The sequence below is a fragment of the Oncorhynchus tshawytscha genome, linkage group LG16 (assembly GCF_018296145.1).
Source record: "Oncorhynchus tshawytscha isolate Ot180627B linkage group LG16, Otsh_v2.0, whole genome shotgun sequence".
Lineage (NCBI taxonomy): Eukaryota > Metazoa > Chordata > Actinopteri > Salmoniformes > Salmonidae > Oncorhynchus > Oncorhynchus tshawytscha.
This window is the reverse complement of record NC_056444.1, coordinates 48985197-49000273: the sequence shown is the minus strand read 5'-3', so window position 1 is coordinate 49000273 and position 15077 is coordinate 48985197. Positions and strand designations below refer to the sequence as shown.

Below are 15077 nucleotides of genomic sequence, written 5' to 3'. Positions count from 1 at the left end.
CTGGCAAATGCCAAACGTCCTGCACGGTGTTGGGCTGTAAGCACAACCCCCACCTGTGGACGTCGGGCCCTCATACCACCCTCATGGAGTCTGTTTCTGACCATTTGAGCAGACACATGCACATTTGTGGCCTGCTGGAGGTCATTTTGCAGGGCTCTGGCAGTGCTCCTCCTTGCACAAAGGTGGAGGTAGCGGTCCTGCTGCTGGGTTGTTGCCCTCCTACGGTCTCCTCCACGTCTCCTGATGTACTGGCCTGTCTCCTGGTAGCGCCTCCATGCTCTGGACACTACGCTGACAGACACAGCAAACCTTCTTGCCACAGCTCGCATTGATGTGCCATCCTGGATGAGCTGCACTACCTGAGCCACTTGTGTGGGTTGTAGACTCTGTCTCATGCTACCACTAGAGTGAAAGCACCACCAGCATTCAAAAGTGACCAAAACATCAGCCAGGAAGCATAGGAACTGAGAAGTGGTCTGTGGTCACCACCTGCAGAACCACTCCTTTATTGGAGGTGTCTTGCTAATTGCCTATAATTTCCACCTGTTGTCTATTCCATTTGCACAACAGCATGTGAAATTTGTCAATCAGTGTTGCTACCTAAGTGGACAGTTTGATTTCACAGAAGTGTGATTGATTTGGAGTTACATTGTGTTGTTTAAGTGTTCCCTTTATTTTTTTGAGCAGTGTATATATTTCACTGTGACCTGCTGCTGATTATCAGGCAGATTGAGTGAGATTTCAGACACAAAGAATTCGAACACATCCAATTTTGATAAACTCTCATATACTGGGTGAAATACCACAGTGTGCCGTCACAGCAGCAGTATGTGTGACCTGTTGCCACAAGAGATGGGCAACAGTGAAGAACCCATATTTATGTTCCCTTTTGTGCTTTAACTATTTGCACATCGTTATATAGCCATAATATGACATTTGAAATGTCTTCCTTTGGAACTTCTGTGTGTGTGTAATGTTTACTGAGCATTCGTTTACCTATTTCACTTGCTTTGGCAAAACATATGGTAGCTGAGTCACATGAGTGAAGAGGCATTTTATTTAACTTGCCTAGTTAAATAAAGGTTAAGAACAAATTCTTATTTACAATGACTGCCTACTCTGGCCAAACCCTTACCTGACCCGGACGCTACCCTATGGGACTCCCGATCAAGGCCGGTTGTGATACAACCCAGGATCGAACCCAGGTCTGTAGTGACGCCTCTAGCACTGCATTGCCACTCAGGATCCCCAAGACAGAAGCACGTCATGACAACGTCTTAGCAGTTGTAGGTATGCTATTTAGGTTGTCATTATGGAGACACCGATTTCCTTAACTTTTTCCATAAAATATTAACGCGCTGATGTGCGTCAAGAAATACCGCGACAAAGCACAGGAAAACGACTTTAGGCGCCATAGAGCGCATGAGATAAATTGGTTGAAACTGCCTTCTAATGTCGACTTTGTTTATGGAAAACCATATCAAGCAAAACATGCAGTCAGTCATTGGTTATCGAGCGAGGGACATTTCAAATTGAAGTTATGGAACTTCTGTTATGGGGAGAAGTCCACAATGAAACTGACATTACATGTTGAGAAGGTTACATATGTTGGCCATTAAGTAGCCTAGTAATTTCTATGCCTATGTAGGTTACTGTATCCAACCATTTAATTCAATAAATATGTTGAAATCACTGGCGGCATTGCAAATAAACGTGTGCCACATATTATTAATATATGATTCGGTGATTGAAATTACAACCCCATCCTCAGTAGCCTATTCCAGCAGGCGTTTGGGCAACAGGAGCACTTCTTACCTCGTTATTTACGTTAAATGAGACTCAATTTGAACTAAGCAAGCTGCTAAATCGTCCACTTTACATCTTGCATAGGCTACTGTAGGCTATCGGGGAAATGTAATTAGCCTATGCCTATTGAAATGACAAGTCAATCTCGCAAATATGCCATCTATAACGGTTTGTAGTTTTAACATCTGGCACAATTGACAAAAAAATAGCCTAACATTTGTTATTTTTTAAATTCGTACAAATTTCTTGCACAGAGATTTCGAGATCCTCTGTCGAATTTTCACCCCACAAACTCTGTTGGATTTGTCTATCGTTATGCATTTAAGGGATTTATTGACAATCATGGCAGTCAAACGAGTTAACATCCATTGATGGAAAATGATCTGGCGAGTTTAATAAAGGCGAATTATAGTCACGTTAGCTCACAATTATTATTTTGATGTAAAACTGATTTCACCCCCAGTCATTATAAATTACGTCAATAGTCCTTAATTCGCTCGATAACGTTATGTAAAAAAAAAAAAAGAAAAAAAAAATTGTGGGGCTAATTGTGGCAACTCCCCTCTTGCTGCTGAAAACAAACATTCGGGCTAGTGTTCAGGCCTTGCCGTAGATGTTGAGTAGTTCACTGGGCGTAAGAAAATGTGACTAGACCTGGCAACCCTGCTCGTGAAGGCTCTAGAAACGTCGAAGGCGCGGTAGCTGCGTCACAGCGTCAGGTCCGATTCGGAGTCCTCGAGGTGTAAGACAGGGTGGCCTTGCAGTGTGTAGAATACAATACACAGTTCTGTAGTTCTCGCACACTTTTCTACAGCCCATTGAAACGAAATCCCCACAAGGACAGTATTCTAAATTGAATTGTGTATCCCCAAGGAGACGGCGATCACAACGGCATTTGACATACAACAAGACATGTAAGTTTGAGGAATGGCGAGCGCGTGCTCCTGTACAATTTTAGACAGCAAAAGGACGCTAGCGCCAGTAGCTAGCTAACGTCGTTGGGTTCGTTATGCTGCTAGCTACCTAGCATACCAACATGCTTTCGCGAAAGACGGGATGAACACCTAGCGATGATGGGCCTTCTTTCATAGCTATCTGTTAACTACCAAGCTCATTTACAATGCAAGTTCATGAGAATGCCAATAACCATCATTTGATAACTAGCGCTAGCTACTAACGTTAGCCAACTTAATATTTACTCGTTTTCTGTTTACTCAGTCCCTTTTGGCTAATGGGAATTTTGCCCATTAGTAGAAACTAACTAGTTAACTGGCTAACTATCTAGCTTACAGTAACGGAAGTTGGCTGGCTAGCTAACGCGTTAGTGTGGTCAAGTGCATGGCTCCGCATGGCGTGTTTTCCTGTCCATGTTCCAGTGAGCTAACGCTAGCCAGGTAGCAAAACATATTCTACAACTGATTAACTTTATTAACTAGCTAGATTAGTTAGCATATATATCAATCACCATGGGTTGGCCTTACCTACCTAGCTAGTTAGCTTACGTTAACCACAGAACGGAAATCCATTCACGAGATGTAACGTTAGCGTTCAAAGAGCTCTATCTAGCCTAAGTAGCTAGCCAGCTTAAGAGGATTTATAGAAATAATGAAATGGTTAGATAATGTCCAGTTGCTCTCAACAAAATGAAAGACTGTTTATCCTACTGCTGACTGTAGCTGTAAGGAAGCCAAGCGAGATTGCTAATGATACAGCATGCTCATTGTTGACTGTCCTTAATAGTAGCTAACGTTACGTGATTTCGGAAAGTATTCAGGCACGTTGACTTTTCCCACTTTTTATTTTATTTTTTATTTCACCTTTATTTAATCAGGTAGGCTAGTTTGAGAACAAGTTCTCATTTGCAACTGCGACCTGGCCAAGATAAAGCATAGCAGTGTGAACAGACAAGAGTTACACATGGAGTAAACAATTAACAAGTCAATAACACAGTAGAAAAAAAAGGTGAGTCTATATACATTGTGTGCAAAGGCATGAGGAGGTAGGCGAATAATTACAATTTTGCAGATTAACACTGGAGTGATAAATGATCAGATGGTCATGTACAGGTAGAGATATTGGTGTGCAAAAGAGCAGAAAAGTAAATAAATAAAAACAGTATGGGGATGAGGTAGGTGAAAATGGGTGGGCTATTTACCGATAGACTATGTACAGCTGCAGTTGGTGAGGGAGATAAGTCTCCAACTTCAGCGATTTTTGCAATTTTGCCACATTTTATGTTAAAGCCTTATTCTAAAATGGAGGGCGGAAAAAAATCCCCCTCACCTGTACACACACTACTCCTTAATGACAAATCTATAACTTGTCTGTAGAAATGTTAGCAAATGTATTTAAAATAAAAACAGAAATACCACATTTACATAAGTATCCCGAACCTTTGCTATGAGACTCAAAATTGAGTTCAGCTGTATCCTGTTTCTATTGATCATTCTTGAGCTGATTCTACAACTTCATTGGCATTCTCCTGTGGTAAATTCAATTGAATGGACATGATTTGGAAAAGCACAAACCTGTCAACAAAATGAAAGGTCTCACAGTTGACAATGTCTGTCAGAGCAAAAACCCAGTCACGAGGCCGAAGGAGTTGTCCATAGAACTCAGAGACAAGATTGTGTCAAGGCACAGATCTGTAGGAGGGTCCCCAAAAATGTCTGCAGCATTGATGGTCCCCAAGAACCATCGATGGTCCCCATCATTCTTAAATGAAAGAAGTTTGGAACCACCAAGACGCTTCCTAGAGCTGGCCGCCCAGCCAAACTGAGCAATCTGGAGAAGGACTTTGGTCAGGGAGGTGACCAAGAACCCGATGATCACTCTGACAGAGCTCCAAAGAACCTTTCAGAAGGACAACCATCTCTGCAGCACTCCACCAATCAGGTCTTTATGTTACTGTCCAGACAGAAGCCACTCCTCAGTAAAAGGCACATGACAGCCCGCTTGTAGTTTGCCAAAAGGCACCAAATGACTCTTAGACCATGAGGAACAAGTTACTCTGGTTGGGTGAAACCAAGATTGAACTCTTTGGCCTGAATGCTAAGTGTCACATCTGGAGGTAATCTGGCACCATCCGTAAGGTGAAGCGTGGTGGCAGCATCATGCTATGGTGGTGTTTTTCAACAGCAGGGACTGGGAGACTAGTCAGGATCGAGGCAAAGATGAACTAAGCAATGTACAGAGAGGTCCTTGATGAAAACCTGCTACAGTACTCTCAGGACCTCAGGCTGAGGGTGAAGGTTCAGCTTCCAGCAGGAGTGGCTGTGCGACAAGTCTCCAATGTCCTTGAGTGGCCCAGCCAGAGCCCTGACCGGTCGAACATCTTTGGATAGACGTGAAAATGGCTGTGCGGCGATGCTCCTCCTCCAACCTGACAGAGCTTGAGAGGATCTGCAGGGAAGAATGGGAGAAACTCAAATACAAGTGTGCCAAGCTTGTGACTCGAGGCTGTAATCGCTGCCTAAAGTTCTTCAAAGTACTGAGTGCTTTATCATTATGGGGTATTTTGTATAGATTGAAGGGGGGACAAAAACAATTTAATCCATTCCAATAAGGCTGTAACATAACAAAGTGGGGGGGGAATTCAAGGGGTCTGAATTCTTTCCGAATGCACTGTAAGATCAGCTGTATGGTAAGAGAAATTACATTTGCATTGGGGCTTTTCTAATCCAACTGTAACAGAATCACATGAGAGCAGGAAGTAGTTAAATTAATGAAAAAAATCTAATGTTTTTAAATGATCACAGTTGAGTTTGCATATGTGATTGGCATGACATAATGCCAGCTTTGAAGAGCTATAGATGTTTCAATCAGCTTTGACATAGCATCAGTATTTTCCATCCTCTTTTGATATGATCACTGTGAATTTGTTGACAGCCGGGTTGCTTTTTAATAAATGCTCAGCCGTTTTCCATTTTGGAACCATCTTGCCTTTACTGTACTCGCAGCAAATTGATGCCTTATTGGCAACCTGATACACCTGTCTTTGACGGTGAGCCTTTGTGTCACAACTCGCAACTGTGTCCCCCCTGCTCCATGCAGGTGCTTCACAGCCGTTTGTCCCCGCCTCCCACTATTAGTAATGATTTAGGGTGATTTGCATGCAGTTTGCGATCCAAGACAACATTGCTGGTAAATACCAGCAGGAGATTCTCCCTCTCCAGTGATGATAGATACAGTAACTTTTGCTATTCTGATTCTCCTGAAGCCAACCATTCTGTCCTGCGGTGCTTTTCTCAATTCACAAAATATTATGTAGTACATTGGCATTCTTTGAGTTTCTTGATCTGTGTTTCCAGGCATCCAGCGACTGCTAAGTGGTATGACAGACGGGACTCCGTCTACATCGAGTTCTGCGTAGCGGACAGCAAGGATGTCAAGATCAATTTCGAGAAAGCAAAGTTTGCTTTCAGGTGAGTTATGACATCTGTCAATGGAGTTTTAAAGAAAAGGTTTGCCGAACTGCTCTAGGCATTTGAAAATCCTTCTAATTCATTTTAAATATGTGCTCCGGGACTTTAGCAACTACTAAGTATATTTTAACCCTCCCACTTTGGGCTGGATGTGTCGGGGCTCACTTTGGCTTGTGAGTGCTACCTTCAGAACTACTGGTTAAAAAGTATACATAAGTTCCGGAGAATCCATTTTAAGTCAAATTTATGCTGAATTCTTTTCACCCCTCCCTTTACCAGTTGTCTTGGAGGAACTGACCAAGTCAAACACGAGAATGAAGTAGACCTTTTCGAAGCCATTGATCAAAATGTGAGGCACTCAATCACTTCATTACATTGTCACCCTGTCCTCGGGACGAGGTACAGATTGCATGAGGTATAAGTAATGGAACTTAATTTTGCGGAATGAAAGTGTTCATGTATCTCTTGTACACACACACACAGGAATCCATGCACAAACGCACAGATCGGTCAGTGTTGTGTTGTTTGCGAAAAGCAGAACCTGGGAAGCCGTGGCTGAGGCTAACAAAAGAGAAGGCTAAGGTCAGTTCTAGTGTCTAATGTATTTGCCATATATAGTTAAATAAAAGTTCTGTGCTTAAGTATTGGTTGATAATTGATTTCGGAACACGCTGAATTCTAAATGCATGTAAGGAGCCAGGAAGATGACCTCCAAACGAGCATCTGCAAGCTTTTTGTCATGCGTGTTATCCCTCAACAGCTAACTTGGCTCAGTGTCGACTTTAACAACTGGAAAGACTGGGAGGACGATTCGGATGAGGAGCTAGGCAACTTCGATCGTTTCTCAGAGGTAGGAGATGGGGATATGGCGTTCAACACACAAGAAGCAATGGCTAAAGTAAGGGCTCTAGGGCAACTGGTGAACTTGCTCTTGATTGCTGTATGGACGGTTGGGCCAAGACTGTACAAATGAGTACATGGCAGCATGATGATATTTGGCTCAGACTGTTCTTTGTGATTCTGATTGCAGATGATGAACAACATGGGAGGGGAAGATGACCTACCTGATCTAGATGGTGCTGATGATGTAAGAGCTACTCTGTGGAGTTCATTCTCTTTTTCTCCGTTTCACTTTACTTGACTTTTTACAAAAACACAATGTCATGTGCCTCTTGTGTATGAGCTTGCTAATGACTGATCAGTCCCTTTAGAAGAATGTGTGGGGCACAATATGTTCAAATCTTAATTGCGACGGTCATATCAGCGAGTCACACAAATTTCCCCTGGTGGCACTGTTGCCACTAGGTTTCTCCAGTTGGTTGCACCAGTTTCCTGCGGCGGCATGCAATAGAGAAAATGAGTAATCGTCTTTATAAAGATATTCAGTGCTTTATTAACCCTTCTCCTACAATTTCCGCGGCCCTGTGGAAATCAAATTAACGAAGAAGAAAATCCATCATAATCCCTGTTTAAGATATGTTTTTTGAGTGGGTTGCGTCTCAATCCGCCAATATCGGTCTTCGGCATCTGCCATGGTGACACTGCGAAAATCGCCCTTATCACAAATCGTTCAGTTTGGCCAAACTATTATGACCCCTCTGTGGAAAGATGAGACTCTCACGGAGTCACGGGACTTGTCTGAGGTCAGTACAACTACTGATGACAATTTCTGTATGTATCGTCCAAACAATTTGGCCGACACACTACGAACACGTACATGTGGTTGTTTTGCTCCAGGACAACCATAAGGCTCATAAGACTCGTCTGAACGTCCCTAGTACCAGTTTAAGAAATGTATGGAAGTACAGTACCTTCGGAAAGTTTTCGGACCCTTTGGCTTTTTCCAGATTTTGTTACGTTACAGTCTTATTTTAAAATGGATTAAATAAATAAAAATCCTCAGCAATCTACACACTACCCCCCCCATAATGGAAAAAGTGAAAACGGGTATTACTGTTTTTATTTCTAAGAATTCAGACCCTTAGCTATGAGACTTGAAATTAAGCACAGGTGCATCCTGTTTCCATTGATCATCTTTGATGTTTCTACAACTTGATTGGAGTCCACCTGGGGTAAATTCAATTGATTTGATGTGATTTGGAACGGCACACACCTGTCTATATAAGGTCTCACAGTTGACAGTCCATGTCAGAGCAAAAACAAAGCCATGAGGTTGAAGGAATTGTCCATAGAGCTCTGAGACATGATTGTGTCGAGGCACAGATCTGGGGAAGGGTACCAAAAAAATTCTGCCGCATTGAAGGTCCCCAAGAACACAGTGGCCTCCATCATTCTTAAATGGAAGAAGTTTGGAACCCACCAAGACTCATCCTAGAGCTGGCCGCCGGGCCAAACTGAGCAATCGGAGAAGGGCCTTGGTCAGCGAGGTTGCCAAGAACCTGATGTTCACTCTGACAGAGCTCTAAAGTTCCTATGTGGAGATGGGAGAACCTTCCAGAAGGACACCATCTCTGTAGCACACCACCAATCAGGCCTTTATGGTAGTGGCCAGACGGAAGCCACTCCTCAGTAAAAGGTACATGACAGCCCGCTTGGAGTTTGCCAGACGGTACCTTAGACTCTCAGACCATGAGAAACAAGACTCTCTGGTCTGCTGAAACCAAGATTGAACTGTTTGGCCTGAATGCCAAGTCTCACGTCTGGAGGAAACTGGCACCATCCCTACGGTGAAGCGTTGTGGTGGCAGCATTATGCTGTGAGCATGTTTTTCAGCGGCGGGGACTGAGAGACGAGTCAGGATTGAGGCGAAGATGAACAAAGCAAAGTACAGAGAGCTCTTTGGTGAAAACCTGCTCAGGACCGCAGACTGGGGCGAAGGTTCACCATCCTACAGGACAATGACCCTAAGCACACAGCCAAGCAACGCAGGAGTTGCTTCGGAACAAGTCTCTGTATGTCCACATGTTAGCTTAGTAGAACCCAGTTTTCAGATTTTTTTGGCAAAAATCTCTATTGAACAAATCTTTACGCACTAATCTAGGCTTATTTAGGTTCAATTCACCACCTGAGTAAGTACAAACTCAAATGCTAGATTGCTAACTAATGCCCAATGCTAGTATCCATGTATTAATCTAACAGTAAATGTAATCTCCTAAAAAACTTTGCAGTTGTAGCCTACTTCCCAGTGAGACTTATGCAATCACAATGGCGGATGTGCATTTCGCGTGCTCTATATCTCAAAAGCCATAGGCCTTTAAAATATCTTTGTTTTAAAAGGGTGCTATTGAGCTCAATATTGAGAGAGCTGTGAAATGCCTCTTCAATAGTGACAACCGTATAACACAGGATAGCTGTTTTCACCGTAATTGGATTTTGAAATGTTCTACAATCTGAAGAGATTCTCCCAGAGCATTATTTTCCCCCCCGGGAAGGGCAGTGAGTGGCCCACTTGTCACCGCAGAAGTCCCCAGCCAAACAGGCACTGGGCCATGGCAGATACTTTCATTGCAGGAATCATGAAGATAATGCTCTTAACTGTTTTTGAGCAAATCATGGTTTTAACCTAACCCCTTAGAAAAATAGGAAGTTTTGCATGTAGAATGTGCAGCTCGCATCCATACGACCAATTACAAATTGAACTTCCACAGCCAAGTAAACGGGTCGCAAAATGCGACTAAATTGCCAGTCAGGAGCCCTTTCATATGCAACTTCTCATGCTTATTTCTATTCCTGTTTAGGATGAGTCTGCAGATAGTGACGATGAAAGTAAGTGAAATGTTTTCTCATCACACAGATTTCTAATAATTTTTATACTCTGACATCCCTTAACCCAGAAATGTTAAGTGCTATCCGAAGTATATTGTTGTTTTTATCTCACGGCCATTTATTTACTTTCCATTATTAATAATTTTTCTCTCCCAGAAATGCCTGATTTGGAATGAAAAACCTCAAACCTGGAAGAGGGATGGAAGGAAGAATCAAACTATCTTGAAATTGAAGACTGGGGGAAAAGAATCTGTACAGATATGAGTCGGTAGCCATGTTTAAATCCATAGCCTCTGCTCCAGAGCTAATTTCCAATCAGTCCACTTAAGGTTGATATGCATAGTGTTGTACAGAGTAGCAGTCTCCACTTCCATTTGCAGTGCTGCACTCTTGGCGTGTCCTGTTTTTACTATTATTAGATTAAGCATTCATGATTTGTTACGGATGTACTGTATAGTCATCCTCAACCTAGAAAGCAATACATGTGAAGAGATTGTCAAGTGTAATGAAAAGTAATTAAACATCTGTTTTATCCTCCCCCACAAGGTTCTGTGTTAAGTTAGTTGAGCAGTGTACCAGAACAGTGTAACATTTTCTGTTTGGTTCCCACTTGTGAGCCTCCCTCCCCTGTGGCATATAGATAGTGATCAGAGAAACGGTTCCGTGTTTCAGTAGCTTAGCCTTTACGCTTACATGTTTCCCTTTCTTCCTCACCTGTTATGTCGCAAACAGTTTTTCAATGCTATGTTCATTTAGATTTTAAATGTTCTGGAATTCATTACAGGCATCGGACTTGATATGTTGCTTCCCACTTTTTATTATTTGACTAATCCTGTATTACAATTTGCGATCCAACAGCAGTTGAGTTATTCATCACACATTTACGCAGGAATAGAGCATACACATTCCTATCTGTTTAGGCCTTTGTAAACATCTGGATTTGTCTTGTACCCTAAAGAATATTCCATCTGTTTAGAGTTATGGCAGTTAAAATATCCCTTGTGTGGGGAGTGGGTTGTTGATATGAGATGGTAAACTTGTATAATGACCAAATTATATTTGCACTGTCAAGACAATGTAAGTCCGGGGAGTTGAATAGAAGCGTCGTTATTGGTGTGTATGTCAACTTGTCAGGTTATCACAGGCTGAAGAACTTAAATTGATGTTGAATTGCAGTGGATTTTTTTATTTTTTATTGTCTACGTCTTTTTAATAAACTAAGACTCGTGTTTCACACGGTGTGTGTTTGAAGACTGTCTATGCGTGTCAAAGCAGTTTTAGGGTGCGACATGGCTACTGAAATACATGAATCACTGTTTTTCCAAAACCATTTACCAAGAACAGGCTACTGTATAAAGCTACATGCCTCAGCCTCCAGACATATCTGGACAGCTGCTCGCTGAAGAAGGAAAATAAATATCCTAGAAATAATTCTGCTCTGTGTTCAATATCTATCACCAATAACGTTATGAGCGCTTGGGTGCACGCTTGTTTCCCCCCCAACCTTGCACTTTTAAATAGGCTACAATAGCCTATACTAATTAAGCAAAAAAGGTACAAGGGAGTGTGGTACATTGGTATTATACCATGGCTATGGGCTGTTATTATGCACAACGCAGAGTGCCTGGAAATGGCCCTGAGCCATGGTATATTGGCCATATACCACAAACAGGTGAGGTGCCTTATTGCTGGTATAAACTACTTACCAATGTAATTGGAGCAGTAACAAATGTTTTGTCAGCCAATCAGCACTCGGGGCTCGAAACACCCAGTTTATAATCAACATTTGTATTGTATATTGTATCATCTGTTCTTTCGGGGTGAAATGGAGAGGAGAGTGACATCAAATCAAATTTATTTATATAGCCCTTCATACATCAGCTGATATCTCAAAGTGCTGTACAGAAACCCAGCCTAAAACCCCAAACAGCAAGCAATGCAGGTGTAGAAGCACATGTCTGAGCAGCGGATGACCACCAGGTATAGGGGATGGGGAGGCCACTGTGAAAGATGGCCACTGAGAACTATGGTTATCTACACCAAGCATTAAATGTCAAAGTACATATAGAATCAGTATCTGTCTAATTACACTAAAATGAGAATAGGGCTATATATAAACATTTAAAAAAAGAAAGCATACTGCGTTAAATTCCAGTGTGATGGGTGAAAAGTGTCACTAAAAATATAAATGTTGTACATACAATAATTTTCTATTTCTGTAGGTATTTTTGTAATTGTAACTTTAGGGATGACTACATTCATGTGAGTTGTATAGATGTAATTCTAATTGAAAACAAGTCTAAGTGTGTGTTAGTAAATTCACTCTGGCTATCTTATCAGATTTCAGATGTCCAATCATCTACCTCGCAGAATACTTGATGCAATCAATCACCAAGTTTGCAGACTACACAAAAGTAGTTGGCTTGATTACCAAACAACGACAAGACAGCCTACAGGGAGGAGGTGAGGGCACTCTGAGTGTGGTTGCAGGTAAACAACCTCTCACTCAACATCAACAAAACAAAGGAGATGATCGTGGACTTCAGGAAACAGCAGAGGGAGCAACCCCCTATCCACATCGAAGGGACAGCAGTGGAGAAGGTGGAAAGTTCCTCGGCGAACACATCACAGACAAACTGAAATGGTCCAACCACAGAGTGTGGTGAAGAAGGAGCAACGGCGCCTCAACCTCAGGAGGCTGAAGAAATGTGGCTTGTCACCCAAAACCCTGACAAACTTTTACAGATGCACAATCAAGAGCATCCTGTCGGGCTGTATCACAGCCTGGTACGGCAACTGCACCGCACTCAACCGCAAGGCTCTCCATGACACCTACAGCACCCGATGTAACAGGAATGCCAAAAAGATCATCAAGTAGGGTTGCAGAGGATTGGAATCTTTCAGGGAAAATGGGAAGTAAAGCCAGAGAATGAGGAATTTTGCTGAAATTCATCAAAAATGTTAGCTTATAACAGTGAACCTTTTTTTTGTGGGATACACATAAGGCAATTCTAGGTCTTGTGGCATATTTTGGATAAACTATCCCAAATTCAATGGAATTGAAACCCTCTGCATGCACAGTGAATTCTTCCATCATGTGCAGTGCACTCTTCCATCACATGTCCAGCTGATTCTCAAGATCTTGCACACTAATGAGATGCTATTGAGCCCACACTACTACACTGTCTGAGCCAAGGACAACATGCTTTCTGGTAAATTGTGATTACAATACTGGGTGGGGTGAATATATTTTATTTGACATGACTTTTTTGTTAACTAGTAAATAGTAGCCTACAGCAACGTGTGTTTCAATCCTTTCTAACTTAACAATTTCTGCAAGTTAGTTTTTGCTACCATGTGGGTTTTAGCTTGCTTGGGCCTGCTAACTGAGGAGTGTTAATGTTTCATAAAAAATGTATCTTACAAAGGAGTTGTTTAATCTAACTGCTTAACTATTTGTACATGGAATTGTATCTGTTTTTTTTCTCTCTAATTCCCCCCCCCCTAATCTTTACAGGAAATTGCCACGGGCACTATCTGATGTGTGGAGACATTTCGCTGCAGCTAATGTAGAAGGAAAGGCTGTGTACATTTGAAAATACTGTGCCAAATCATATGTGAAGAATGCAACAAAAATGCAGAATCATCTGGCCAAGTGCATAATGTTCCCTCAGCGCTCACAACAAGCAACCTCTGACAAAAGTCCCTCTGCTTCTATTCGAGGTGTAAATGATGAATCAGACACCTTACCGATAGCAACAGCTCATGGTCCTCCTGAAATCATACGTTTTTTTGCCTCAATGGAGGAACGTAGTCAGAGAAATGCTGATGAATGTCTTGCTCGGGCTGTGTATGCAAATGGTTCACCTCTGATGCTCACAGGCAATGTGCATTGGAAGAGATTTCTGAAAGTTCTTCGCCCAGGATACACCCCTCCAACCAGACATGCTTTATCTACTCATTTGCTGGATGCAGAGTTCAAGTGAAGTTCAAGCAAATCATAGAGATAGCAGACTATTGCGATCATCTCTGATGGGTGGTCGAATGTTTGTGGTCAAGGAATAATTAACTACATCATCTCCACCACACAACCAGTATTCTACAAGTGCACAGACACAAGGGACAACAGACACACTGGTCTCTACATTGCAGATGAGCTGAAGGCAGTCATCAATGACCTTGGACCACAGAAGGTATTTGCACTGGTGACAGACAATGCTGAGAACATGAAGGCTGCTTGGTCTAAAGTGGAGGAGTCCTACCCTCACATCACACCCATTGGCTGTGCTGCTCATGCGTTGAATCTGCTCTTCAAGGACATCATGGCACTGAAAACAATGGATACACTCTACAAGAGAGCCAAGGAAATGGTTAGGTATGTGAAGGGCCATCAAGTTATTGCAGCAATCTACCTCACCAAGCAAAGTGAGAAGAATAAGAGCACCAGTTTGAAGCTGCCCAGCAACACCCATTGGGGTGGTGTTGTTGTCATGTTTGACAGTCTCCTGGAGGGGAAGGAGTCTCTCCAAGAAATGGCCATATCACAGTCTGCCGATATGGACAGCCCCATGAAGAGGATCCTCCTGGATTATGTATTTTGGGAGAGAGTGGTAAACAGCCTGAAACTCCTGAAACCTATAGCAGTAGCCATTGCACGGATTGAGGGAGACAATGCCATCCTGTCTGTTATTCAGACTCTGCTTGCAGATGTAAGAGAAGAAATCCGTACTGTCCTGCCCACTTCATTGTTGTTTCAATCAGAGGAAACTGCAGTTCTGAAATACATCAAAAAGTGTGAAGAATACTGCCTGAAGCCCATACACACTGCAGCTTACATGTTGGACCCCAAGTATGCTGGCAAGAGCATCCTGTCTGGTGCAGAGATCAACAAGGCCTATGGTGTCATCACTACCGTGTCTTGCCACCTTGGCCTGGATGAGGGCAAGGTTCTTGGTCCAAGCAAGGCCTTTGGGATGGAGATGCAATATGGCAGTCGTGCCAACATATGTCATCAACCACCCGGTGGAAGGGACTTTGTGGATCTGAGGCTCTTTCCCCTGTTGCCTCTATCATCCTCCAAATCCCACCAACATCAGCCACCTCAGAGCGCAAATGGTCCTT

General features: G+C 42.6%; 1 protein-coding gene across 2 annotated transcripts; it reads left to right on the top strand.

The window, feature by feature from the left end:
* Positions 1–2395: 2395 nt before the first annotated feature.
* LOC112215791 (prostaglandin E synthase 3) lies at positions 2396–11190 on the top strand. Of its 2 annotated transcripts, none has more exons than XM_024375197.2 (8): positions 2396–2720; positions 6117–6230; positions 6510–6579; positions 6714–6812; positions 6991–7080; positions 7261–7317; positions 9929–9956; positions 10113–11190. In XM_024375197.2, coding segments are annotated over exons 1-8 (480 nt in total). In that variant the 5' UTR covers positions 2396–2718; the 3' UTR covers positions 10133–11190. The 2 variants fall into 2 exon arrangements, with proteins under 2 accessions (XP_024230965.1, XP_024230964.1); XM_024375196.2 differs by having other exon boundaries at positions 6991–7128.
* The last annotated feature ends 3887 nt before the right edge of the window (positions 11191–15077 follow it).